The sequence below is a fragment of the Leptonotus elevatus genome, chromosome 8, assembly GCF_054856555.1.
Source record: "Leptonotus elevatus isolate MCC_2025b chromosome 8, RoL_Lele_1.0, whole genome shotgun sequence".
In the NCBI taxonomy this organism is placed as follows: Eukaryota; Metazoa; Chordata; class Actinopteri; order Syngnathiformes; family Syngnathidae; genus Leptonotus; species Leptonotus elevatus.
In genome coordinates this window covers 3,980,950-4,007,847 of record NC_141246.1, presented here as the reverse complement: position 1 = coordinate 4,007,847, position 26,898 = coordinate 3,980,950, and the positions used below count along the sequence as shown (strand labels likewise).

General features: G+C 38.5%; 3 protein-coding genes across 3 annotated transcripts; 2 read left to right on the top strand and 1 right to left on the bottom strand.

Annotated features, from left to right (window-relative positions):
* The first annotated feature begins 468 nt into the window (after positions 1–468).
* msmo1 (methylsterol monooxygenase 1) lies at positions 469–6,193 on the top strand. The gene is made up of 6 exons (XM_086083967.1): positions 469–525; positions 1,554–1,810; positions 1,915–2,063; positions 3,732–3,858; positions 3,945–4,099; positions 4,211–6,193. Exons 2-6 carry the CDS (start codon positions 1,556–1,558, stop codon positions 4,401–4,403), a joined length of 879 nt encoding a protein of 292 aa, XP_085940093.1. The 5' UTR covers positions 469–525; positions 1,554–1,555; the 3' UTR covers positions 4,404–6,193.
* A 967-nt stretch (positions 6,194–7,160) lies between these two features.
* Positions 7,161–21,204, top strand: cpe (carboxypeptidase E). The gene is made up of 9 exons (XM_086082122.1): positions 7,161–7,522; positions 15,090–15,286; positions 15,362–15,529; positions 16,658–16,775; positions 16,846–17,028; positions 18,354–18,493; positions 18,580–18,679; positions 19,156–19,274; positions 20,378–21,204. The coding sequence occupies exons 1-9, from the start codon at positions 7,285–7,287 to the stop codon at positions 20,474–20,476; spliced, it is 1,362 nt and encodes a 453-aa protein (XP_085938248.1). The 5' UTR covers positions 7,161–7,284; the 3' UTR covers positions 20,477–21,204.
* Positions 21,205–21,477: 273 nt separating this feature from the next.
* On the bottom strand, positions 21,478–25,922 carry sfrp2 (secreted frizzled-related protein 2). Its single transcript, XM_086082123.1, has 3 exons — positions 25,198–25,922; positions 23,775–23,855; positions 21,478–23,689 (listed from the first exon to the last, which is right to left on the bottom strand). The coding sequence occupies exons 1-3, from the start codon at positions 25,760–25,762 to the stop codon at positions 23,382–23,384; spliced, it is 954 nt and encodes a 317-aa protein (XP_085938249.1). The 5' UTR covers positions 25,763–25,922; the 3' UTR covers positions 21,478–23,381.
* Between the last annotated feature and the right edge of the window lie 976 nt (positions 25,923–26,898).

Genomic DNA, 26,898 nt, shown 5'->3' with positions numbered 1-26,898 from the left:
AATATTTTTGTATAGCTAAATAAATGCTTTAAAAATCTTTAAAGAAATGGCACTTTTCCCTTCAAACAATACTGTTAAATAAATACAAATTTAAATCAAATAATATGACCTTATTCTTTCTTTCTGATAAAATTACATTTTTTTTCTTAACAAAACAACGAAAGCTTTATCAAATACTAACTTCTGTTTTCTTCTGACTTCTTGTGATTCTGTTAACTTATGTATCTCATAACATACCAAACACATCTGTCCAATAAGTATTTATAAAGGCGGAACCTCCCCACGTACGGAAACGTTATGAAATCCATGCTTGGCTTCTGATTGGCTGTCGCTGTGGAGATCCTCAGTCTCACTATCATCGCTTCATCTAACCGGCCAATCGGTGACGCCGCTTGATCCCGTGACGAAAATGTGCTCTTCCCACTGGCCAATCGGAAGACCGGTCGCTCGGCTACTTGACGCCCGAGGACCAGGTACACACTACACACACACACACACACACACGCTACTCAAGCCCCTGCTAAGGTGAGTGCTAGTAATGCTAACAAGTGGACAGTTAGCTCAACTTTTAAACGTTTATTTATTTTTTTTAAGACTAAAACGAAGGATAAAGTCATGAATTGGTGGTGTTAGTGGTGAAATGAATAATAATACGAGCTGCGTTCGTTAAACTGGAAGGCACCCATTCTAGCCAGATATTGTTATTAATGTTAATGTTTGCTGTGAAAATGTGCTGAAAAGCTTCGAAGGAAGGAGGAAGAACTTAATAAAAGTCATAATGAAAAAGTTAATTTTACGTCTGTATATGTACAGACGTAAAGATGTATGTTTAATTCCCATTTACTCTACCTGACGAAATGGCAACCTTTCATTTAAAGTCATACTACATTACATGTAGTAGTATTCCTATTTGCCAAATGATTTGGAGTACGCTTGTTATGAGCACTAAATATGCCAAATTAAGTTAATGTGAAAATAATGTAGTCGTCTTAAGTGATTCAACATAAACAATTATCATAAGTGGAGCCGCAACAACAAAAAATGTTGACCATGTGATTTATTAACACCAAAATTATTTTAGGTAATCATACAGCGCAATGCTAAGTGAATGGACGGCTTATCATAGCAGTGTGATAACAATTGTAAGCGCAGTACTTTCTTATGTGTATTTAAAGGCATTTTGTCATCGTTATCTCATTTTGAAGGGGGGAATTTTTTTCTAAAGACCCCATCATTATCCTAAGGCCAGTAAAACTGTAAGAAAAAAGGTGTAAAGTTACAATGATAAATTCAGATTTTTCTTTTAGGGAAAAAAAAAGATATGTGACAAAAGTCTTAATGTTTACAAGAGCAAATATGTACTTTGTGGGAGTAAAAAGTCATAATCTTATAAGAATAAAGCCACATAAAAAAAAAAGTTGTTTTATTGATGCCTTTTTAAACGCTATGACATCATAATTTGTTGCAAATTATTTTTGCGGACCCCCAAACTACGGCTCTCGGACCCCTACACCCCGAGCTACATAATGTAGCCTGTCTCTCCTGTGTGGCAGTCATGGAGGTGAACGGCACAGCGAACATCTTGAGCTCGGCCTACCTGGCGGCGGAGTACGTGGACGCGGCCTTGCCCGGGAACCCCTTGCAGCCCCCGTTCAAGCACGCGTGGGACTACATGCTGGACAACTACACTAAGTTCCAGATCGCCACTTGGGGCTCTCTCATCGTCCACGAGTTGATCTACTTCCTCTTTTGCCTCCCTGGCTTCATCTTCCAGTTCTTGCCCTTCTTGCAAAAGTACAAAATCCAGCAGGTCAGTGTGTGGTTCTTTTTGACTCCGCAGAGAAAACACAAATACGTGCGAGAGAGTACTTTGCGTATGTAAGCTTACGTGCGTGTCTGTGTGTGCGCGCGCAGGACAAACCAGAGACGTGGGAGAAGCAGTGGCGATGCTTCAAGATGTTGCTGTTCAACCACTTCTTCATCCAGCTGCCGCTCATCTGCGGCACGTACTATTTCACCGAGTTCTTCAACATCCCCTACGACTGGGACTCCATGCCGCGATGGTCAGTGCTGTTATTTAAATGGAGTTCATGTTTCTATGGAGTATATTAACAGCCGGCAAAAACAGAATGTTGCGATGACGCAATAGCAAAAAACGTTTTGAGGTTAGCTTCATGCCGCTAGCTTCTGTTAGCTCTGTCACCGCTAGCTTCATACCAGTGGTCACTTGGAAGCGTCTCTAATGGTGAGGAATATTTTGAGTCTGTTTCTAAGCCAGTCCTCGAAAAACAATTGCTTGACATGGTCAGTGGCATGAAAATGTTTAAGTTAAAAATAGTGACAGACCGATATGGGGTTTTTTCAGGGCCAATGCCGATTATTAGTAGGCAAGGAGGCCGATAACCGATATTTCGGGCCGATATTCTTTTGCAGTAAAAAAAACAAAAAAAACGAAGCTTGTTTGTTAAAACAACTTTTCAAATTTTCAACGTGTTTAATGTTTTTCTTTTAATTTAAAATACAGCAAATACACAGCTTTGTTTTAAAATTCGAACCAAAAAAGTAAATACTTTTCTATAGTAAATAATTTTCCCCCAAAATTTCATAACTGAAATGTTAAATTTTCTTTTTTAGTTTTTGTTTTAATTTTAACAAAAGCAAAAAGCAGCATTTCTTATAAAATTAAGTGAAACTTTAAATAAATATATACATAAAAAGTTCCATGAAATGAACCCAGTTCTAAATTGATCTCGTAAGCTGGTATCTCTCTGTGCTTGCGAACATAGCAAATTTTGGGTTCTCGTCAGAGTTCGTCAAAGGTTTCAAAAGATGTTCGCAAACAGTGAAAATCTGTCAAAACATGTTCAAAATGTCTTTGTTACAAGAAAACCTGTTTGTTACAATTAAAAACTCTCTGTGAGCATCTTTGCAACCTTTTGCAACATTCTACGAACACATATTTCACTAAGTTCGCAAACATTCGCCGCTCAGAGACATACGACCTTTATCGGCCTGCAGATTTGAAAAAATGGCCGATGCCGATATTCGCCAGAATGTTAAATATCGGCACCAATAATCGGCCCAATCGATAATCTGTCTATTTCTAGTTAAAAATAAATAAAATTAAATTCTACGTTGTGCATGGTTGGAATGTCAATGCAAATTAATATTTTAATAATTTTGTGTGGTTTTTTTTTTAAGCATTAAAGGAATACGTGACTCATTTTGTCATTTTCAGCAGTAAGAAGTTAATATTTTGTCTATATTTAATGTGATCATTTCATTCTTTTTTCATGTCCAGTTAATATGTCTAAAAACGTCTTGCAATTTGCTGTCGACTGAAGATGACATCATTTGTGCTCAGGGCTCAGGTAACGACCAATCACGGTTCACCCTCTTTTCTGGGTGTGGTCATGTGATGTCAGCAAACAGAGCCATGATTGGCCGTTACCCATTTCCTGAGCACACGTGATGTCACATGACCACACCCAGAAAACAAGTGAGCCGTGATTGGTCCTTACCTGAGCAACTGTGATGTCATTGTCAGTCGATAGCAAGTGAAAAAATGGCCGCCCCCCTGAGATGGATAAAGAATGGGTGGGTGATTGCTGCTGTATATAGATTATTGTAAAGAACATTTTGAAAACTAACTGAATTCTAAAAACAAAATAAAACCAAACGACTGAAAAATCCCAATTTATTCTAACATTGGCGTGTGTGCGCGTATTCAGGCCGTACATCGTGACGCAGTGCTTCGGCTGCGCCGTGGTGGAAGACGCGTGGCACTACTTCCTCCACCGACTTCTCCACCACCGCAGGATCTACAAGCACATCCACAAAGTCCACCACGAGTTCACCGTGAGTTCTGTAAATAATAATAAAAATAAATAAATCAACATCCGGCGACCTCGCTAATCTGCCGGCCGCATTTCTGTGTCCACCAGGCGCCGTTTGGCATGCAGGCCGAGTACGCCCACCCGGCCGAGACCATCATCCTGGGGGCCGGCTTCTTCATCGGCATCATGATCTTCTGCAACCACGTCTTCTTCCTGTGGGCCTGGGTGGCCGTGCGCCTGCTGGAGACCATCGACGTGCACAGGTACCCGCCCGTCTGACCCTCACGTTTTCCCATGTTGAGGCCCGTACGGGGCCCACGTTGACCTCATTTAAAATAAAATAAAACACATTGAAATTGTTTTGCCGTCCCCAGCGGGTACGACATCCCCGTCAACCCGTTGCACCTGATTCCATTCTACGCTGGCGTCCGCTTCCACGACTTCCACCACATGAACTTTGTGGGCAACTACGCCTCCACCTTCACCTGGTGGGACAAACTGTTCGACACCGACAACCAGTACAACAAGTACATGCACAAACAAGACGGGGACAAGAAGACGCAGTAAAAACACAAAATGTCTGGAATTGAATCTGGTTTCAAACCGGATTGACGCATTTGTGCCTTTTTTCTGCAGTGCGAGTATTGTGGTCTTCTGTTTAGCCAGAAATACAACAAACAACCATAAATATCCTCCTTTTGGGCTGCTGTTTGATCTTTAAATATTATTGAACTCATTTGCTCACAAAAACGTATAAAAACATTCTATTTTAAATAGTGACATGGTCCCAAAAACGTATTTATACGTTTTTTTAAAAATATTTTTATGCGAGAGCATACAGAAGGCTTTGATGCAGCCTCTGACCTGAAGAGGTTGTTTAAAACAATGGTAGATATCACCCCAAAAAACGGCCAGCAGGTGGCAGCAGAGTATAAGAGATCAACCAGGGCCATGTTGCAAAATGTTTTCAACAGGTTTGTGAATAATGATGAAACTTATCTCATGCGAATTGCTGCAAAATGGAAACAGATACAAATATCCTTATTTTCCTGATGGAAGAAGAGAGTCTAATCTTTCTTTTATTTTTATAGCAATAGAACATAATATTCTGTGGGACTTGCAAAATCTGTCAAAAGTGAATATGGCTGCGAGTGAATGAGTTACTATGGATTTTTATTTGAAGCCGATGCTTCTGATATTTGGCAGAAGAAATTTTTGATACCAGCTTAATTAAAAAAAAAAAATCTAATGAATAAAATAACTTATTTTTTTAGTCCGCTTACAAAAATAAAGATATGAATGTGAAGTGCCAGCCACCCAAAAATGTTTGTAATTGCCAATAAGGCCTGAAGTGAAGCTCCTCCCCCTCACTTCAAATTGCTTGACAACAAAATGTCACCAGATGGCGCCAAAGCAACATGAAAAAAATCAATTCCGCTAGTTCTGAGCAAAAATAAATAAAAAAAAACAGCACAACGGGGCAAAAGCTGTGAATCTGCAAATACCAAAACACAAATATGCAAGTGACATTTGAGTTATATAAAAAACAACTCTTACAGAGAATAAAAAGACAAAATGGAACCCATAAATGCATTCAAGTCAAAGACAGCACATGTGTGTCTGTAGGCACTGCTGTTTTGGTTAGCAACGTTTTCAGTGGTTAATGCAAAATTTTCTTGTGGGGGGGAACTTACCTAACCCATATAACTTCATATCCCACACTGTAAATCAGTCACGGCCCACTTTTGTACTGGGATCGGTCGCAATGTGAACCCAAGGGCACGTTGACGTCAGCAGAGGGTGGCACAAGACCGTACGTAATGGCTGCACCCTAATATTGGTGACAATCTGCTTAATTCTTATTCCACAAATGCAATATTAAACGGAATACTTCTTTAGACTTGTTTTGTTTAGACATATGAAGCCACGTAAAACAATTTGAAACGGGTTATGCAGTCAAGTAATCAGGAACTTGTTTTGTTGTTTTGGTGTTGTGTGCTGCTGTTTTGGTTAGTAACAGAATTCAAGTGCGCTCAGCAGTTAACACTTTCATATAAGTGTGTTTTGGTTTTATTTTCCACCAGGTTTTTTTTTCTCCCCCCCGATGGTGAAAAGCAGGCATTTGAACGAGGCGTTTATTAGTATTGAGTGCAAGGATGTCCAATTTTTTTATGAAATACAGTACGTGAGGTGAGATGCTTCTGTACAAGTGTAGCACTTTTAGTTGTAAGCATCTGCTCAAAAGATAAAGAGTAATCCACAATTATTATTATTATTATTTTTTAAATATATCCCACAAAGAAACCCTGGAATACTTTTGTGTGTTCATGTTGGAATAAAAATATGAATATACCCGACTATGTACTCTAGTCCCAAATATGTACTTACTGAATATAGTGTCACTTTTCCTTCATATGCCCACTGCTGCACCGAGGACACACCCCTGCGGCCATATCTTGCACACGCTGCTGCGTCAAGTCAGCATGCAGCAGCAGCAGCGAACAAACAGGAAGTCAGAAAAATCGAATGCCCTTTTATGGATGAAATGGATTCTTTCACACGTTGTACTTCGTACTTTTTTTTGTCATACTCTGTACTGTATGTCTGTAACTTTGTTTTATTTTGCTGCTGTCTGTCTTGGCCAAGTCTCTCTTGAGAAAAAAAAAAAAAAAAAGGGAAATGGGGGACCAACCTGGTTAAATAAAGGTTACATGAAATGAAAAAAACAACAACACTATTTGTAAACAATAGGCACTATATGATACTTAGTTCCAACTGACCCAAAAGTGATTGTGTGTGTGTGTGTGTGTGTGTGTGTGTGTGTGTGTGTGTGTGTGTGTGTGTGTGTGTGTGTGTGTGTGTGTGTGTGTGTAAGTGGTATGGTGAATTATCCAGGCCTTATTTCAAGGTATCAGTACTCGCGACGGCGACCTCTTGTGGCCGTTTTACGACCAGGAACTCGAAATGAGAAGAATAGAAAATGACCATTTCATGCAATGTTAAGAAAAATGCGATGATGGGATATATAGCTCTTTCTTTAAAATGATCTGTCATTGTTTTTTTTATGTATCAAAAGTACTAGTGGTATCAGTACTTTGTATTGTGTGTATTGTGACAACTCAAAAATTGAGTACTTGTCTCATCCCCAAGAAAAATACTAGACCCCATGGCGTGATTTTTTGGAACGTATTGAAATTGGAATGATATGAATCAGATTAATTATGCGGAAGCAAGTGAGTGTCCAAAAAGTGTGAGGGGGGAAATAAATCGGCACGTCAACATCTTTTATTTTGAACCGACTCCGTCACCGGACGTGCTCTTCTCCTGCTTTGTAACTTGACACTGCCTCACTCTCAGGTACGCATCCTTCGCGGAGAGGAGACGAAGGAGGACGAAGCAAACGAACCGCCGATCCATCCATCCACCCGCCTGCTTTCGCCACCATCGCATGACGGCCATGAAGGCGCTTTTGCTGCTGGTGCTGGCGGGCGCGACGTCGCGCGCGCTGTCGGCGGACGGCGAGATCTCGTTCGAGTACCACCGCTACGACGAGCTGCGCAAGGCTTTGGTGTCCGTGTGGCTGCAATGTCCCACCATCGCGCGCATCTACACCATCGGCGAGAGCTTCGAGGGTCGCGAGCTGCTCGTCCTCGAGATGTCCGACAACCCCGGCGTGCACGAACCGGGTCAGTACATTTGGTGAATTTGCCCCCCCCCCCCCCCCCCCCCCCCGCAAGCAAAGTTGCTCCGTGCTTTTATTTTTGGCGCATAGCGGTTGTGTGACATTGATTGGAGCGACTCGCTCTGCAGGTGTTTTATTGGGCGTTCGGGAGCCGAGGCGGAAAAAAAGCGCATTTTCCATCACCAGCAACTACAAAAATGAATAAAAGAGAGCGCGCGCGCGAGAGAGAAGCAGCGTTTAGACGCCATTTTGCAGCTCGATGCTGATCCGCGGTCGTGATTCTGAATTGAAACAAGCCTCAGGCGGCCAAGATGCTGCGCCACTGGCAAGCCACGCAGGTGCAGCTTTTCATTTCACGACACAAGGAAAACCATTGCAGGGTGCAAAACAAATATTATTCCTGGCTCTCCAATAGACGAATGACTCAGCCTTATTGTATCACGGAAAACACTTATTTTGTTATTTATTTATTTATACTTATAGTGTATTTTAGTACAAAATATATGTTGTTTAATTAATAATAAATCTTCTGGCCTTCTGTAAGATTTTACAAATTATATTAATTATTTAAAAAAAAATGCATTTCATTTCTTAAATATCTTCTCAAATTGTTGAAATATTATTCAATCAATTATTTGACTTTTTGTAAGATTTTATGAATTGATATAAATGCAAACTATATTTTAGCATCTAAATCTTAAATATCCTTTCTTATTATTGAAAAAAATATATATATATTTTTTTACATATAATTTTTACAGGTAATCCCTGCTGGGCATTGCTGCCTGACGCACCTCCAACTTTTTTTTTTTAATTGAAAAAACTTTAGTAATTTAATTATGTTACATACTGTAATCAATCAATCATTCTGTCCTTCAACCGTGTAAGGTTTTATTTGACTAAATAAATCTTTCTTTTAGCAATGAATTTATTATTGTTATTGTCAATACATTAAAATACTATATGTATATACAAATATTGGTTTCTTTATAGGTCAGCATTTTAAAATGATCTATTTCCATCTTTTGACTTTTTGAAATATTTTTATTTGATTAATCTCCATTAATCGCGATTGTTGTGTTAACAATTTTTATTTAGCATATATTGACATTTTAATGAATTAAATATTATTTGTTTATTTTTATTTTGTAAAATAAATAAAAACATAAATGAATAAATAAATAAATACTGACAATAATAATAATATTTTTCATCAATTCTGTGAAAGTTGAGTTTGAATGTAAACAAACAACTGCAGTCTTCCAGGAGCCGAATGGGTTCAATTCTCTCGCTTCACTTTACTTCATTTTATGTACAATGAAGCTCATAAAAGTGAGTCACAGTAGCATTGTGGAGGCTTTTTTCTCCTTCTCTTTCTATTGCTACCAGATGTCTTTCCCCCGACATGGCTGCAACAGAAACAGTGCAGCCATGTTTTTAAAGCTCCCCTCAAGGTTCCTGCCCAAGGCGGGGCGGAAATAGCGGTCGCCGTGGCAACAGATCGGCTTAGCGTGCTGAGCCGACCGCCGGCTCGTGGTTGGCTCGGGGGCTGTCTCGGGAGAGAGTAGAGCCACTGCTGCCGCCCCCACCACCTCCCATCTCATCCTCCACCACCGCCCACCCGAAACAGCATCGGTTCGGAAGCTGCCATCTGTCACGGGGTTCTTCTGTGTGCCATTACGTGACATTCTGAAGTGTAGGACACGCTCTGACGTTTTGGATTTGAACTGTACCGTGTTGACGCTCTGTTTACGAACGAGTTGGCTAAATGCGAATGTCACCTATGAGTTTACTATACGAGGTTCAAATTGAATAGCGATAGGATCAAATCTTGAGTCTCGATCTGAAGGTACTCTGGAAATAGCCAAAATCCCCCTAAAATGGTTGTTTCAAACCCAAACGTCAGATTTGCTGTGTCGTTTTATAAATGGCTTCATGAGACTTTTCTTGTGGGTCTGCTCATGATAGACATGCCTACCAAATTTCATCTTGCGAAGTGAAACTGCTTTGGGGGCTAATAATTATTATTTGTTTTATTCTTTTAAGCCAAAATGGCCGCTTCAAACCAAAATAGGGGACTACTTTTGTGTTTTCGCTTAGCATCATGAGACTTTTTTTGTGGGTCTGCTCATGATAGACATGGCTACCAAATTTTATCTTGCTAAGTGAAACTGCTCTGGAGGCTAAAATAACATTTTCTAAATTCTTCTGAGCCAAAATGGCCGCTTCAAACCAAAATAGGGCACTACTTTTGTGTTTTTCGCTTAGCATCTTGAGACTTTTTTGTGGGTCTGCTCATGATAGACATGCCTACCAAATTTCATCTTGCGAAGTGAAACTGCTTTGGGGGCTAATAATTATTATTTTTTAAATTATTTTAAGCCAAAATGGCCGCCTCAAACCAAAATACTACTTTTGTGTTTTCGCTTAGCATCATGAGACTTTTTTTGTGGGTCTGCTCATGATAGACATGGCTACCGAATTTTATCTTGCTAAGTGAAACTGCTCTGGAGGCTAAAATAAAATTTTCTAAATTCTTCTGAGCTAAAATGGCCGCTTCAAACCAAAATAGGGCACTACTTTTGTGTTTTCGCTTAGCATCTTGAGACCTTTTTTTTTGTGGGTCTGGTCATGATAGACCAAATTTCATGTTGCTAAGTGAAATTGGCTTTGGGGGCTGAACAATAAGATGTGAAGCGCACTGGACATTTCACATCATTGTCGAATAATTAGTAGGGTTTAATTAATAATGGAGAAATCACTTTCTACTATAATTTACTGAATTACCAGAACAAGTCAAGTGGAATTCATCATGGTCTTTGTGGAGTCTCCCTTATTCCTGGACTGAGCATTTTAAATGGTGGCTGACGTAAGAAAGTAATCCACAAATGCAGATGTGTAATGTGTGTGTATCAAATGACATATGGAGAAGTGTAGTAATAAAATACGAAAGCGCCGTCTAATAATATAGCGTAGAAAAAGGGGGGAGGATGAAAGAGGGTGAGGCAGGAGATATTTATTATTCATACCCAGCCGCACGCATCTGAGTTCACTTCACGTCTGTAGCCTCTTTCACGCGGAGATCCCACAAAGCATCAGAGCTGAAACCTTTGCCTTTCACGCAGATCCCAGCCAAAGGCCGGATTTTTTTTTGCGCAATTTCACACAGTGACATGCTACCACCGTACAATCACATAATTGGATGATGCCAGTACTTGTACATAGGACAAAAGCGTCAGGTGCGAGAAGGAAGTATCAGAGCAATAACCAAACCCCCTTTTCACACTGCCTCTAAAAGCAGATTTCTTCAGTTTTTGTTTTTTTTGTGGTATCTTTCTGTCTTAATGGCCCAAATGATTTTTACAAAAGTGTCTCCTGATGACCAGGGTGACGCAGCATTTTTCTGCTTTTGGAGGTGGTATAAACGCTGCCAAATACATCTGGCTCTGATATGACCTCTGTAGTGGTATTTTTCCAGGCAGTTGAAAAGGGCTTCTGATACAACACCAGAAGGTGGAAAATCACAGGGTCTACTTCATCTCCTCATTTCGCTTCAGAAACTTTTATGGAGAAGGGCAAAAAAATACCGGCTTTTTCAAGCAGTGTAAAAGGGGCTTCTGTTACAGCACCGATATTACCTCTGAAGACGGAAAACTGCCAGTTTGATTTTGTCGACCCATCTTGTTTCAATGCCATTTATACAGAATAGCAACATTATATAAAAAAAATAAAAAAATCTTACTGACAGTGTGAAAGGGGCTTCTGCTTCAGGCCTGGGCCTACGCCTGTGGTCAAAAAACTGCTGGGTGAATTTTGTCACTCCATTTTGTGTCACAATCATATTTACAGAATAATGAAGTGGAAAAAAGGCAGAAATGTACCGGTACGGTACGTCTTATAGGTGCTGTGAAAGGGGGCTTTTTGCTTGAGCTCTGATAAGTTACATTTTTTGTCAATGCCATTTAAACAAAGAGAAAGCTTATTTTACAAAGGGACTTCTGTTATAGTGCGGATACTCCCACTAAATATTCCGGTCCCATTTATACAAACAGGCAACGTGGAAAAATACTGTCCTGTACGGACAGTGTGAAAGGATGCCGAGTCCCCTTGCGCGTGTGCACGCATGCTAACACTCACTTAATGTTAACAAGCCGGGTGTTTTTAACCAGTCACCTAACAACCCGCTCTACCCTTTCATGGTTGCCATGGCAACTCTGGGCACACGCCCATCCCCCGTCCTCTCCATCTCCTCCCCGATGACGTAATTCTGTCATCGCCGCGGAAACCATAATGACAAGCTGCCGTGTACAAAATAACTTGGCAATAAAGGGCTGACTCACCTGATTTTGCATATTAAACTCGTACTAGATGATGCATCTATTATTCTCATACATACCTGGAGGGCCATATGGTCTGTACGCAATAATGTAGTCACAAAAAACGAGTCGCAGTATACCGGTATGTAATATGCCAAATGGTAGTTTACCTTCTTTTTTATGCTGGCAAAGAAGGTGGAAATGTTTGTTTTTTTTACAGTGAAAGTGGTTTCTGTAACTTACAATTTTTTTCCTGCCTTTTCTCCATGTTACCGTTCTGCATAAGTGGCATAGACACAGAAAAGAAAATTAGACAGCATGAAAGGGGATTCTGTTACACTTTTCTTCTGGTTCTGATTAGTGCCGAGTTGACTTCATCCTCTTCATTACACAATTAAGAATTCCATCAAACATTCAAGGAAAAAAACATTGTTCTGCATACATGGCAAATTATTATTTATTTTTTTTACAGACAGTGTGAAAGGGGCTTCTGTTCCAGGTCTGACAATACTGTACTAGTGTACTGTGCCGTTTTTTTGTGCCGCTGTTCTGTATACATGGCACAGACAGAAACAAAAAAAAAACTTCCACCTTTATATGTGCGAGTAGAGCTGAAAAGCTCTCACCCCCTCTCACCCCTTTTATACTGTCTATAAAATATTAGTGAGCTACAAATCCACCTGTTCTGAAAAATTGGCACAGACATGGAAACAAAGAAAAAAAAACAGTTGTGATACTTCCTCCAAAGGTTAAAAATCTTATTTTCTTTGGCCTTTTTTTTTTTTTTACATGGGGCTGTTCTGTATAAAAGGCACAGACATTGAAAAATATCATCTTACAGACAGTGTGAAAGGGGCTTCTGTACTGTAACGAAAACAAAACGTAGTAAACATTCCCACGTAATAGCCATCACTAATGCCTTGAGCGACTAACGGTGACACCCTGGCACCCATGTCACTCACCAGGCCAAGCCCCGCCTTTTAAAGCCATATACATTCAAAGTCTAAGAAAACATGGTCTGGTTCGCGACAATAACAATACCTGCACGTTATGATGATCCGAAATTGAATTGTAAATGATTCATGGATTAGTCGATGCGATAATCAGTAGAATAATCAATAAAAAAATATTGGATAGTTGCAGCTCTGTCGTATGCATTATTATGATCTTAGCTAGCTAGACTGTTTCCGTTGTTTTCAACTTTTTGCAGTTGTTGTCTTCTTTTTATATTATAAGACAAATTAATGGGAGAGTCACTTTGAAATGACGTTTGGGTCTCACTATATTTAGATCACAAAAACCTAGCCGGGTGTGTAGACTTTTGATATCCATTGTGTTTGATGCCAACCTGAAACTCATTCAACCCACACGAGTTAACTGCAGCCTTGAAATCATTAGTAACGAGTCATAATGAGAGCCAGATTGAAGGCGTTAAAAATAACCTGAGCACCAGATGTGATTTACAATGTGTGTGCGTGTGCGTGTGCGTGTGCGTGTGTGTTACTCACCCGAGAAGCCGCGAGTGCTGACTTACTTATTATTTGTGAAGCTTTCCAAAACCACGACAGTGACTGCTGGTGCCTTTGACGCAGACAACCTGTAATAGAAAAAGCGGCATTCATCCGTCTTTGCCTTTCACGCGGTAACACTGCGTCCCACCGTCACAATCCTCAGCGTGACATGATTGATAAACAACATGGTGGGAAAACGTTCCACACAAACGTTTGTTGGCTTCGATATTACCTTAGGAGGTGGAAATTGTACTTTTCCCGCCCGTTTTCTGCGTATGTACGAGTGGCACAGATAACGCGGATAAAAGAAGGAAAACACATCTTGCAGTTTGAAAGCGGCTTCAGTTAAAGTTCTTAGCACTGAAGGCAAAATTATTCTTTAATCCCGCCTTTTTTCTAATGTCGCTGTTCTGTATAAACAGCTCCATGAAGAAGTGTTCGACCTTGTTGCTCCTCCTGATCACAATCATGAAATCCACTGTGTGTGTGCGTGGGTGTGTGCGTGCGTGCGTGCGTACGTGTGCACACGCTATAAATGTTATTAGTGACATTCTGTTGTTGACGTCATTTAGTAGTGTGATTTGTTCAAGTGTGTTTATTATATTAATTTTGTGTTTATTGGCCATGTAGTATTTGTGTAATCTTGCCAACCCATTGACTGACTAACGAGCAAACTAACCAACAAATTGACTGACTACTGGCTTAAGTGACTGAATGACGAGTGGACTACCTAACAGAGTAACTAACTGACAATAGCCCACTGACTAATTAACTGACCTACTAATCAATTGACTAACCTACTAATTAACCAACTAATTGACCAACTAATGAAGTGACTTACTAACTAGCTGACTGATTGACTGACAGACTACTAATAAATTGAGTAATTGATGACTAACTACCTGACTGACTAAATGACTGACTAACTGACTAGCTAACCAACCCATGAATCATCTTTTTAATTCATTAAGTGATCGACTGATCCGACTGACTGACTGATTGACTTAACAGATCACGTAACCAACCAACTTATGTAGTGGCTAACCACCCAACCAAGTCACTCACTAACAAACCAACTGATTAACTAAACCTGCTGGCTGATAAATTGACCAACTAATTAACTGACTGAATGACTAACTAGCCTACTAATCAACTTGTTGACTAACTAACCCACAACAGATTAACCTACTAATAAATTGAATGACTTACTAGATGACTAAATGATGAATTGAATTGACGACTGACTAATCTGACTGACTGACCAATTGGCTGACTGACTGATTAACAGACCACGAAAACCTATTTAGTGACTTACTCCATCAACCAACCATCCAACTCACTCACTAGCAAAGACTACCATCTAACCAAATGACTGGTAAATTGGCATACTAATGAACCGACTAATTGAGTAACTGGCCTACTAATCAATTTACTGACTGACCTACTTACCAACTGAATGCCTAGCCCACTAACTAACCAACTCATTGACAGACTGACCTACTAATAAATCCACTGACTGACTCGCTGTCTAAATGATCAGCTGACAACTAACAAGTGATTAACTCACTTCTTACCTGACTGACTCATTTTTGACCAACCAACAAACTGACTGGTGGAGTAACTTAACAACTAACTAACCGACCAGCCGACAGACCGACCGACTAACAACTTGACAAACAAAACCAATTTCACTTTTCGATGATATCAAGCCCCGATACAAGCGACCGCGTGTTTGTGCGCGCAGGCGAGCCAGAATTCAAGTACATCGCCAACATGCACGGCAACGAGGCGGTGGGCCGGGAGCTTTTGGTCTACCTGGCGCAGTACCTGTGCAACCAGTACCAGCAGGGCAACGAGACCATCATTGACCTGATCCACAACACGCGCATGCACCTCATGCCCTCCATGAACCCGGACGGATTTGAGAAAGCCGCCTCACAGGTGACCCCGGCCGGGCCCGCCGCGTCTTCGAGTGACTGCTGACGTGTTAAGTCACCGTGCCGGTCTTGTGTTCAGTCCGGAGAGATGAAGGACTGGTTCGTGGGCCGTACCAACGCTCAGGGGGTGGACTTGAACCGCAACTTCCCCGACCTGGACAGAATCGTCTACATCAACGAGCGAGAGGGAGGAGCCAACAACCATCTGCTGCAAAATATGAAGAAGTCTGTGGATGAAAACACCAAGGTGGGTCAGGGGTGGCCCCCAACTACTAATGCCAACATGGACATGCTACATCCCACCTAACGACACTCTAAGAAGAATATTGGCATATTATTAATATTAGTATTCCACATTCAAACCCCCAAAAAAACGTCCTGCACTCCCATTAACGTATTTATATGTTTCTTACGGTTTTTTTTTAATGCAAGAGCATACAGAAGGCTTTGATGCAGCTTCTGACATGAAGAGGTGGCTTAAAGCAATGGTATATTTTTAGACCGATATCGATACTCAAATCTTCAGTACTCACCGATACCGATACCAAGTGCAGATACCATTAGTACTTAAGTTATGATACATAAAATATGTTTTTTTTTAAATGACAGATTTTTTTAAACTCATTCACTGCCATCGACGGCTATAGACGTCAACAATTCATTTGAACTATTTCTATTAGTTTAACATTTTTCCCACTTTTTTTTTTCCCAACCTAGAATTTTTGTATAGTACATTTAGAACAGATATAAAATTTGTGATTAATCGTGAGTTAACTAGTGATGTCATGCGATTAATTACAATTACAAATTGTAATCGCCCGTCGCCCCTAATTTTTAATAATCTTTTTTTTTTTATGAATTTATGGCAGTGAATGAGTCCAATTATAGCCACTTTAATTAAAATTGCTTGAAATTAATGGCAATAATATTCTTAAAATTTGCTCATAAAAGTCATTTAGTTATTATTTTAAAAAAAAAACAGCCAAGGTGGCAGCAGAGTATAAGAGTTTAGCCAGGGCCATTTTGCCACAAGCTGTTTTTGACAGTGTTTTCACCAGGAATGGGAATATTGATGAAACTTTATATCGATATTTTAATGCCAATTGCTGCAAAACTGAAACAAATTATACTTTTTTTCCTGATGAAAGGAGAGACTCTAATCTTTCTTTTGGTAGAGGGTCCATGTGTTTATAGCAATAGAACACAATATTCTGTATGCCTTATCAAATCCAGTAGAACAGCTGGGAGCGAAGGGGGTTGCTTCAGTGAAAATGGCTGCGAGTCAATGAGTTAAAACTCTCTCTAAATCGAGTCAAATTGACTCTAAATAGAGTCAAATGTTAATGTACTGTAAGTCATTAGTCTCTATCTGCAGCTCGCTCCAGAGACCAAAGCGGTGATCCGCTGGATCATGGACATCCCCTTCGTCCTCTCGGCCAACCTTCACGGCGGAGATGTCGTGGCCAACTACCCCTATGACGAAACCCGCAGCGGTAAGTCGTCAATCATATTCAAATGGACTTCAGAATGAATGGAAACTAAGCGTGCGTTTTGGCGTTGAAGGCTCGGCGCACGAGTACAGCGCCAGCCCCGACGACGCCGTCTTCAAGTCGCTGGCCAAGGCCTACTCCGTCTACAACCCGGTCATGTCCGACCCGCAGCGGGCGCCCTGCCGCAAGAACGACGACGACTCCAGCTTCAAGGACGGCATCACCAACGGGGGAGCCTGGTATAGCGTGCCGGGTGGTAAGAAATAAGATCGAGTCTCACAATTTCGAGGTGTGGCGAGGGAGGCCGGCCCTGCGACCAATAGTGAAAATACGGGAGTCATTGACGCAATCGATTCCAAAAAAACACTTGCCTGTAGATGCCGCAAGATGGCGTCAAAGCACCATTTTTGTGGAAATGAAACTCCTCAACTCACTTCAACATAGTTCCATGGCACCAAGATGGTGAATTACCTTAGCCTAAACAAAAAACAGTAAATAGGTGAGTTTTTCAGTGAATAATGAAAGAATGGTTTGAAAAAAAATCAACAATTATTTCTAATTCTAATTTAATTGAAATTATATAATATATCATTTGAATTAAATTAGAATTAGATATATAAGAATGATGTATTTGTAATGAATTTGATGAAATAATATTTTGTGTTTATTTTAATTTCATTGATTTTAATTTCTAATTATTTTTAAAAATTAACTGAATACATATTATTTTGTGTTTTAATTAATTGTTTTCCTTTTCATGTAATTATTTAAAATTATGTTGTGTTTCACATAAAGAAAAAAATAAGCCAGAAATGCTGGATATGCATTTTCATTGGATTTTGATTTTCAATAGTTTTATTTATTGAAAAAACGAATGAGTGCAAAAAATTTTTTTTTTAAATAAAATTTAATAAAAACATATATCATATTTCAATGCAATTTTTTATATAAAATGTATTTTTAACATGTTAATAATCTTTTATTTAATCTGAGAAAAATAGTTGGGATCTTAATGTAATTAATTTAGCTGAACAAAAATATTGTCTTTAACTGTAATTAAAAATTTAATAAAAAATACTTTATTTTAATACAAAATATTCTATTTTAATTTCATCAATCTAATGAAATATTTGGTGCAATTATTTATTTACATTTTAATTAATTTAATAAAAAATATTTTGTGTTTCACAAAAATAAAATACATGCCTTTTATTTGATAGTGACAATATTACAAAAAAAAAAAATACATAAAATAAAGCTACAATATGCAATCTCAATTTAAAGCTATGTATGTAACAATTTGATCATAAAAGCATTTAGTTATTGTTTCACATCACTTTAAAAAGAATGGTCATTTCAAATCACCTTGCTTTCGTTGCCTATCGTACCGTACACCTCCTGCTCTGTTAGCGTTAGCATAGTTGCTAGCATAACCTATGCTCATAATCGCAAACAATGCTTGCGCAACATAATTAACTGTAACGATCTCACAGTAGATGTCACGTAACACAAATAAGCGCTGTTAGCATTTAGCTCACGCTAAAACACGCTAACTAGCTAACACTGTTGGTGGTGTTGCAGGAATGCAGGACTTCAACTACCTGAGCAGCAACTGCTACGAGATCACGCTGGAGCTGAGCTGCGACAAATTCCCAGCCGAAGACTTGCTCAAGAGCTACTGGGAGCAGAACCGCAACTCGCTGATCAGCTACATCGAGCAGGTGGGCGGACGACGTATGCCAGCCAGCTTCGGTCGTGAACCAAATGATGCGATTTGCCGATTTGGCTCCATGCGTGTGTTGTTCAGGTTCATCGCGGCGTCAAGGGCTTTGTGCGAGACCTGCAGGGCAACGCCCTTAGCAACGCCACCATCTCTGTGGAGGGCATCGAGCACGACATCACTACAGGTAGCCACAGCTAAACTCATTTGAAACTATTTTCAGTAAGCATTATATGCATGCAACAAAATAAATTCTGAATGATTGGGTTTTTTGTTTTTTTTACTCGCAATCTTGCAATTTATCATCATTATGATGGTTTTCGCCAAATGTTGTTATTGTAATATATTGATAGTGAGGATAGAACACCAGATTTCCTTAGAGAAATACACATTTAGAAAAATAGCCGTGTTTTTGTGGACATGTTCTAAAAGTAAACGCAAATATTTTGACATCCCTCCATTACGTCACTTCCTCTTGCTTGTTCGGCTGTCTGCAAACGGTTAAGAATGCGGCCTGTGACGTCAGGTTTGACTCTCCCAACATGCTTCATTCACTAAGGCCCTTTCAATTCTGTTAGTTGGCTGCGTGGCTCCCTCTTGTGGACACATTTGGCATCGCACCCTTCTGCGCCCCTCACGTTTTCTTAATTTTGCTTTTCCCAGCCAAAGATGGCGACTACTGGCGCCTGCTGACTCCCGGCAACTACAAGGTGGCAGCCTCGGCTCCGGGATACCTGAGCGTCATCAAGAAGGTGGCGGTTCCTCACAGCCCCGCCACCAGGGTACGAACGAGCCGGCACAGTCAGTCCATTCGAATGTGCTGCTCAGAAACGGAATAAATAATCAATCTAAATGATGATGATTATTATTTTTATTATTGAAGCGTTTTAAAAACTTAAATACATTTTTCCCTTTAAAGTCTAATACAATTAAACTGCACTCAACAAGTTGAAGCTAAAGCACAGAACTTTGATTCAGTAATTGTTTTTGTACCACTAGAGGGCGTACCACACTTTAAAATGTCATAACTGGCTGGATAGATTTTCTTTAAAAAAAATTATATATATATATATATATATATATATATAAACCTTTTGTATATGTATTAATAAGTGGTTCAGAAAATGGATGGATGGATGGATTACATAATATTGAATTATAATTGTAAAATAACGTATTTGCATTTTTTTCTCCAATTTAAATATTAAACTAAAATGCATTAATATTTTTTTTTAATCTACGTATTCCTTTCTTTTATTATTGTAAAATACAATGTATGTATAGTTTTTTAACTAACATATTTTTATTCATTCTAAAATGTTTAAGATTATGTTTTATTAATTAATCTTAAATTATAATGTATTTTTTCCAATTAAAAATAACTAATACAATGATGTCATCAAAAATATAATTTTGCTGTACAAGAATGCATAATTTTTATTAAATATTTTAGGCAAAAAAAGGAAATAGGATATTATGAACTATGGAAAATAAATAAATAAATAAAAAATTAAAGTTGTGTGGTGATACCTAAAATATTTTTAAAATCTTTAAAAAAATAAATACATAAATAAATGTTATTACGTACTATATATACCATTGACAGCATTTGTATTTCTCTTCTTTTTGTTTTATTTATTTACTTCAAACTAACAATAATAAAGGATGAATGAAATGAGATTTGAATATAATAAAACATTGTATCAGGAAATACTCTTATTAAACATATGTTTAGTTCAATTTATTTCTCTTAAATGAATGTCGTTGATATAAAATATATTAAGAACAAAATAATGCTCAATATACTTAAAAAAAAAAAAAAGAAGATTAAATACGCAAAGAGGCACATGTATTACATTTAGTGTGTGCGTGCGTTTTTGTGCAGGTGGACTTTGAGCTGGAGTCTCTGATGGAGCGGAAGGAGGAGGAGCGCGAGGAGCTGATGGATTGGTGGAAGATGATGTCCGAGACGCTGAACTTCTAAACGGACGCCGGAACACATCCGCTCCCATCCGTCCTTTTAATTCCTTTCTCTTCTTCATTCATGTTTCAATACACACACACACGCACACACACAAAAGGGGGAGGAACTTGTTTGCTGTTGTGTCATTTTGTCGTTCATCGTGAGTGGTAACCATGGCAACCATCCCTATAACTAATGAGCTACAGACACACACACACACATGCACAACTAATGTGGAGTGATAAGGACTGATGATGAATGATAAAACACTGTAAAAAAAAAGAAAAATGCAAACACTATCATCATCATCATCATCATCATCATCAATGATTGCAGCACAGCTTGGCTTTGAGCACAAAATGACTTCTTATTCTTATGAATAATGACAATACGTATATATATATATAAATATATATTGGACTGTATTTATCGACTAAATTATAGCAAGAAATGTCGGTGTGTTTTTGTTTTGGTAACGTTTTAAGAGCAAACCCAAAGCCATTCCTTTAAACGCATAATAAGGAACTGTGAAAGCTTTTTTTTTTTTTTTCCCCCCATTTCATTTGAATGTGCTTGACACGAAATTGAATGGACGCAAAAATATTGTATACCAAGACATTGTATACACGCGGGGAAGAATATCGCTGAATGTATAGCTGTTGAAAATGGATTTAAAATGATATACACGACTATATTTAAGAATGAAACTCATTCAACAAACAATAAAAAACTCCCTGTTTATGTTGTCACGCTGCGTGCTCGTGTTTCTTGGGGTATACTCAATGCAATAGCTAACTCTTTCATATATATATATATATATATATATATATATATATATATCCTTACATGTTTTCAATATTGAATTTATCTAACCACTATTAAATGTATTTTTAGTAGATAAAAATAAAGAAATAAGCCGTTTTGTGTGTCATTTGTATTTCTTTCAATATTAAACAATTGTAATATTTTATTCATGAATTGCATTTATTAATTACTTCAGATGAAATCATAGAAATAATAACTAGATAAAACGTGAACACTTTATTATCATTTAAATTTCCCCAAAAAGTGGATACAAGATCAAATGATCAAATGTTGATTATTTATAAAATCGAAAACAAAATATTGCACAACAAAGTGATTATTAGCAAAATCAACATTTATAACTAGGAGACCAAATATGACAAATGAAGGCAGAAAATGGAAATGGCCGTTTTCTATCTGTAGTGCTCAAGTATGAAAAAAAGTAAAAGAAAAAAAAGAAAAAGAAAAAAACGAGAACATAGCCAGCTATCTCTCATGTTTGGCTTGAGAAAACGTCAGGATTAAAAACACAACAAACATCATTTGCTTCTTTTTTTTTTCAACAATAATTTCAGTGATTTATTTTTAGGAATTATTTGCTCCGAGTTTTATGAATTACTTTATTCTATTCAGGCCTTCCAGAAATTCATCAGTCGTACAAAATTAAGCTGGCAGTGGAACTTTGAAACCCAAACAATTCAGCAGACCAACAATTTGAAATTCTGCCAAAATTTTAGCCGGAAACTCGAATATTTAAGTTTGAATTTCAAGGAAATTCTGGTCCTAAAATTCTGCAAGAATTTAGCACACAAATAAAAAATGTAACCAAAAAGGAAATTATTGTCAGAAAATATAACAAAAAAATCTTCAAAAAGTTAAAAAATTAAGAATTTGGTGAAATTTGATCAAGGAAATTAAGGCCAGAAGATTTTAAAATAGCTTAAAAATCAAACTAAGTGTTACAGTAGCTTGAACATTTTAAAAATTTTTATTTCAAAGTTGAAAGGAAATCTAAGTTTCCAAAAGTCAAACACAAATTTAGCTTGATAACATGGAAATTAGAAGAATTAGAAGAATAGTACTGCATGTAAATTTCTTGAAATTTAACTCATTCACTGCCATTGACGGCTGTCGACGTAAAAAATTCATTTGAACAATTTCTATTTAAAAAAAAATTCCACTTTTGTTCTGAGTATGAAAACCTAGATTTTTTTTTATTGTACATTCAGAACAGATATAAAATTTGCAATTAATCGTGAGTTAACTAGTGAAGTCATGAGATTAATTACGATTAAAAAGAATTTTTTAATTTTAAATTAAAAAATACATTTAATTAATCACATGACTTCACTAGTTAGACTTCACGATTAATCACAATTTTTATATCTGTTCTGAATGTACAATAAAAATATTTTTTTCTAGGTTTTAATACTTTTGTTAACAAAAGTGGGAAAAATGTTAAATAGAAATAGTTCAAATGAATTTTTGACGTCTATAGCCGTCAATGGCAGTGAATGAGTTTTAAACTCAAATTTGAACAAAATTGTTGCGTGAGTTATGGAAATTCCGAATTATTTGAGCTAGCAACATAAAAAAAACTGAAAAACAAAAAGTTTATGTAAAAAAAAACTTTTTTAATGTTTTACGAACTTTACGGATATCTTTTGGCGTTAACATGATCACGATCTATTTTAACATTTCAAAAAGATAAACGTTTTTGAATGTGTGCTTTTTTGTTCATACGTTTGTTTTAAGTAGGAAAAGGCCACTTGAAATTTAACACATTTTTCATGTTTATGCAAAATTATTTTATTAAAATAAAAAATAAAATTATTAATTCTGGAAATTCCAAATTGGTCGGGCTAACATTTTTTAAAAATGTATTTTACGATTTCACACTAACATGACACTACTTATTTATATCATGATCTGTTTTAACATTTTAAAAGGATAAAGTATGTATTCTTTTTTTTCGTACTTTTTTTTTTTTTTTTAACTGGAAAACTATGATGGTGCTTAATGATTTTAAAATCAGGCTAATCGAAATGGCCAAGGCGATTAAAAACAGTTTTGTGGCATTTATTTTTTGGGGGCTGATTTTTTTTTTTTTTTTTGCGTTTTTTTAGCACTGCAGCTTGCGTATGCTACGCGAAATCCTCTTGAAGTCGCGCCGGCCCTTCTGCCAGCGCTTGAGCGAGGTGACCACCAGCCGTCCGTCGTCCATCCTCTGGCCCACCACCAGGTAGGCGGCGTTGATGTCGTTGATCTCGTCGCAGACGCAGCGCAGGCCGTCTTTGAGCCACAGCGCCGTCTTGCGCAGGTCGCGCTCGCTCACGCCGTGCAGCTTGTAGATGGTCTTGCTCTTGTTCTCCGGCACGATGCGCGTGTCGCCGTCCATGTAGGAGATCTCCTTCACTTTGATTTTCAGAGCTCAACGACAAGGAAAACAACGACGACGCGGTCACAATCCAAACACAGCCCGAGATGAAACGAACGTCGAAGCTGTGTTGCTTACCAAAATCGTTTTTGCACAAGTTGTCCACTATTTCGTTGTCATTTTCGTCCGTTTCCTTGCAGGCGTCACACACTTGGGGCACTGAAACACACACGAGAACTTGACTTGAGGGAAGTGGGGGTGGGAAGATCGTGCAATGCTCCACTGCGACCAGCAGGGGCGCTCTTGAGTCATTCACAACGAGTTAGCTCATGTCTAAAGAAGAAAACGTAACAGAAGCTGGTTACCTCACAAAAAAACATTCTGAAAACAATGCTCTACAAGTGATGGTGGAACTGTTTAACTTTGCATATTAACCCATTCACTGCCATTGACGGCTATTGACGTTCAAAATTCATTTGAACTATTTCTATTAGTTTTAATTTTTTTCCACTTTTGTTAACAAGAGTATGAAAACCTTGTTTTGTTTTATTATACATTTAGAACTAATATAAAATGTGTGATTATTCAAGAATCAACTATTGAAGTCATGCAGTTAATTTCCATCAGAAAATTAAATCGCCTGACAGGATAAAAAAAAAGATGATTAAAAATGAGGGGCATCAGGCAATTAAATTTTTGAATCGTAATTAATCGCATGACTTCACTAGTTAATTCACGATTAATCACAAATTTTAGATCTGTTCTAAATGTACAATAAATAACCCCCCCCCAAAAAAGTTTTTTTTCTTTCAAGAAAAAAAAAGTTAGGTTGAAGAAATAAAATTTATTTCAGATTACGACGTTTTAAGGAAAAAAATATAAATTTTCCACCCAAAAAGTTTTAATTTGCTTCCAAGTCGATTCTTCTACAATATAATAAACATCTCAAGACAAAATCTTACTTTTTTCTCCAAAAAAATGCAATATTGGCTATCCACACTTTTCAACAATTTGTGGTTAACTTTTTTTTATCCTCCTTTTCAAGAAAATGTTCTTCTCAGCAAAAAAAAAAATCAAATAACGACTAAATAGAAAAATACACAAATAATTGTGACAAAATCTTAAATATTTCTTAATATCATAATATAACTATAAATTAACTTCCAGACAAGTGGTAGTTAATGGATGGATGGTAATACTATAGCTAGTTTTGGGGGCGGTCAACATTTCCTCAAAAATGTGTTCTAAGAAAGAAAATATTCCATATGTTCTAATCAGTTAAAAAAAAAATCTCTGAAAATGTATATATATATATATATAGAGGTTTTAAGTCAACTTTTTTTCTTGGAAAATTTTATTTCAGAGATCAACTTTTTTTTCCTTGATTAAAAAAAAAACTTCAATTGATCAGATTCGACTGTTATCTTAGGCTAGCTATTTTACTTTATTATTTTTATATATATAATTTTCTCTGTGGGAAAACTGTAATATGAGAATAAACCAATTCCCCCTCAAAACACAAGATGCGTCGAAAAAAAAGGCCTTCGAACGGGCCTCGCACCTTCCGCGGCCGCGTCGGGCACCGCGTTGCGGAGGTCGGACGGCGGGATGCAGAGGTGGTCGCCGTCATCGGCGGGGAAGGCCCGGCAGTCGAGCATGGGGGGCCACGGGAAGCCGAAGGCGGCCATGACGGGCGCGCAGCCGCGCTCCACGCCCTCGCACAGCGAGCGGCACGGCCGCACCGCCTCGTCGAGGTCCGGCAGGCAGACGGGCGCGAAGAGCGAGCACAGGAACTTGCGGGTGTCCGGGTGGCAGCGCTTGTGCACCAGCGGGATCCACGACGACGCCTGCTGCACCGCCTCGCTCATGCTCTCGTGGCCCAGCAGGTTGGGCAGCCGCATGTCGCTGTACTCCATGTCCCGGCACAGCTGCAGCGACGCCGGGATGGCCTTGCACTGGCTGCGCTGGTACGCGCGCTGCTCCTCCTCCTCCTCCTGCTGCTGCTCCCGCTCCCGCTCCCCCCGCGGGGGCCCCGAGTCGTACGGGCCCCCGGACGCCCGAGCCCGCGACGTCAGCAGGAGCAGCGGCAGGGCCCACGCCGCGGCCAAAGCCACAACCGGCGTCATCGTGTGCGTGAAAGACTGGCGGTAGTGCGACCTCCTCCGAGAGACTTTTCTTCAGTCAAAACTCTGGGAGGAGTCCACACACGTGCTGAGGGGTTGGAGGGGGGGCGTAGACGGTCGCACTTGAAATAGGAGTCTTTTGATTAAGATTCGGACTTGATTTCCACACAAATAAAGCTCGTATACGTTTCATAACGATTTTGTCTTTCTGAAGGTCGACCGCTAGATGGCGAAATGCGGCTTAACACTTACACTGTGAAGCGCTACTTTTGAAAGAAGAAGAAAAACCCGGAAGTTGTCAGCACAGCCTAATTTTTGTTAAAAATGTTTACAGGTTATCGTCTGTAATCTTACTTTAAAACGCCACAGAAAGCGACGGCATTAGGTTTATTTTGAAATGTATGTCTTTAGGAATGATTATTGATGTATATTATGAGACAATATGTTAATTAGTTTGGAAAAAAAACACACGATCGTTTACAGTACTGTTAACACAGAAGGATGGTACACCGTTACACTAACAGTATTTTGTTATTCATTGCTCTTTCTCTCTCAATAAATTGTCTTTAAATGTTTGTATTATTTATGTTTAAATTGTTTTGATTTTTTCCTTCGAAACCTGTTTAAGGTCTTTCGAAGCATTTGTAAAATCATGCTTTCTAAAATTTTGTTCTTAAACTGTCAGGTTTTTTTTAAGCTATTGTAGTAAAAATATTTTTGATTAATTTATCTACTTTCCTTTTTAATGTTTTTAAACTTTTGTTGTTGTAAATGCTTTTAAATGTTGTGAATGAAATACGCTCAATAAATGAAGCTGCCTAGCATTGTGTGTCTAATGTTGCGTAAACATAGTAAGTGACAGCTAATTTTAGCACAGGTCTTATTTTTGTCCCAATCTCCTTTCCCAGCCTTCATTGTGGAAATCAAAACAAAACAGGCTTGACGCGTTTGCTTCATTGCAGCCAAATTAGCCAAGTCGTCAGGTCATCCGTCTGTCCCGGGCGCTTTACCGAGGCGCGCTGCAAATAGTCAGGAAATGTCAAGCGGGGCGTTTAAGTCCGCTCAATGGAGCGTTCATTTTCCATCATTAGGAGGATTGTGGTGCACCTCAATGCACCCGGGGCTGGGCCTGGGTGCAC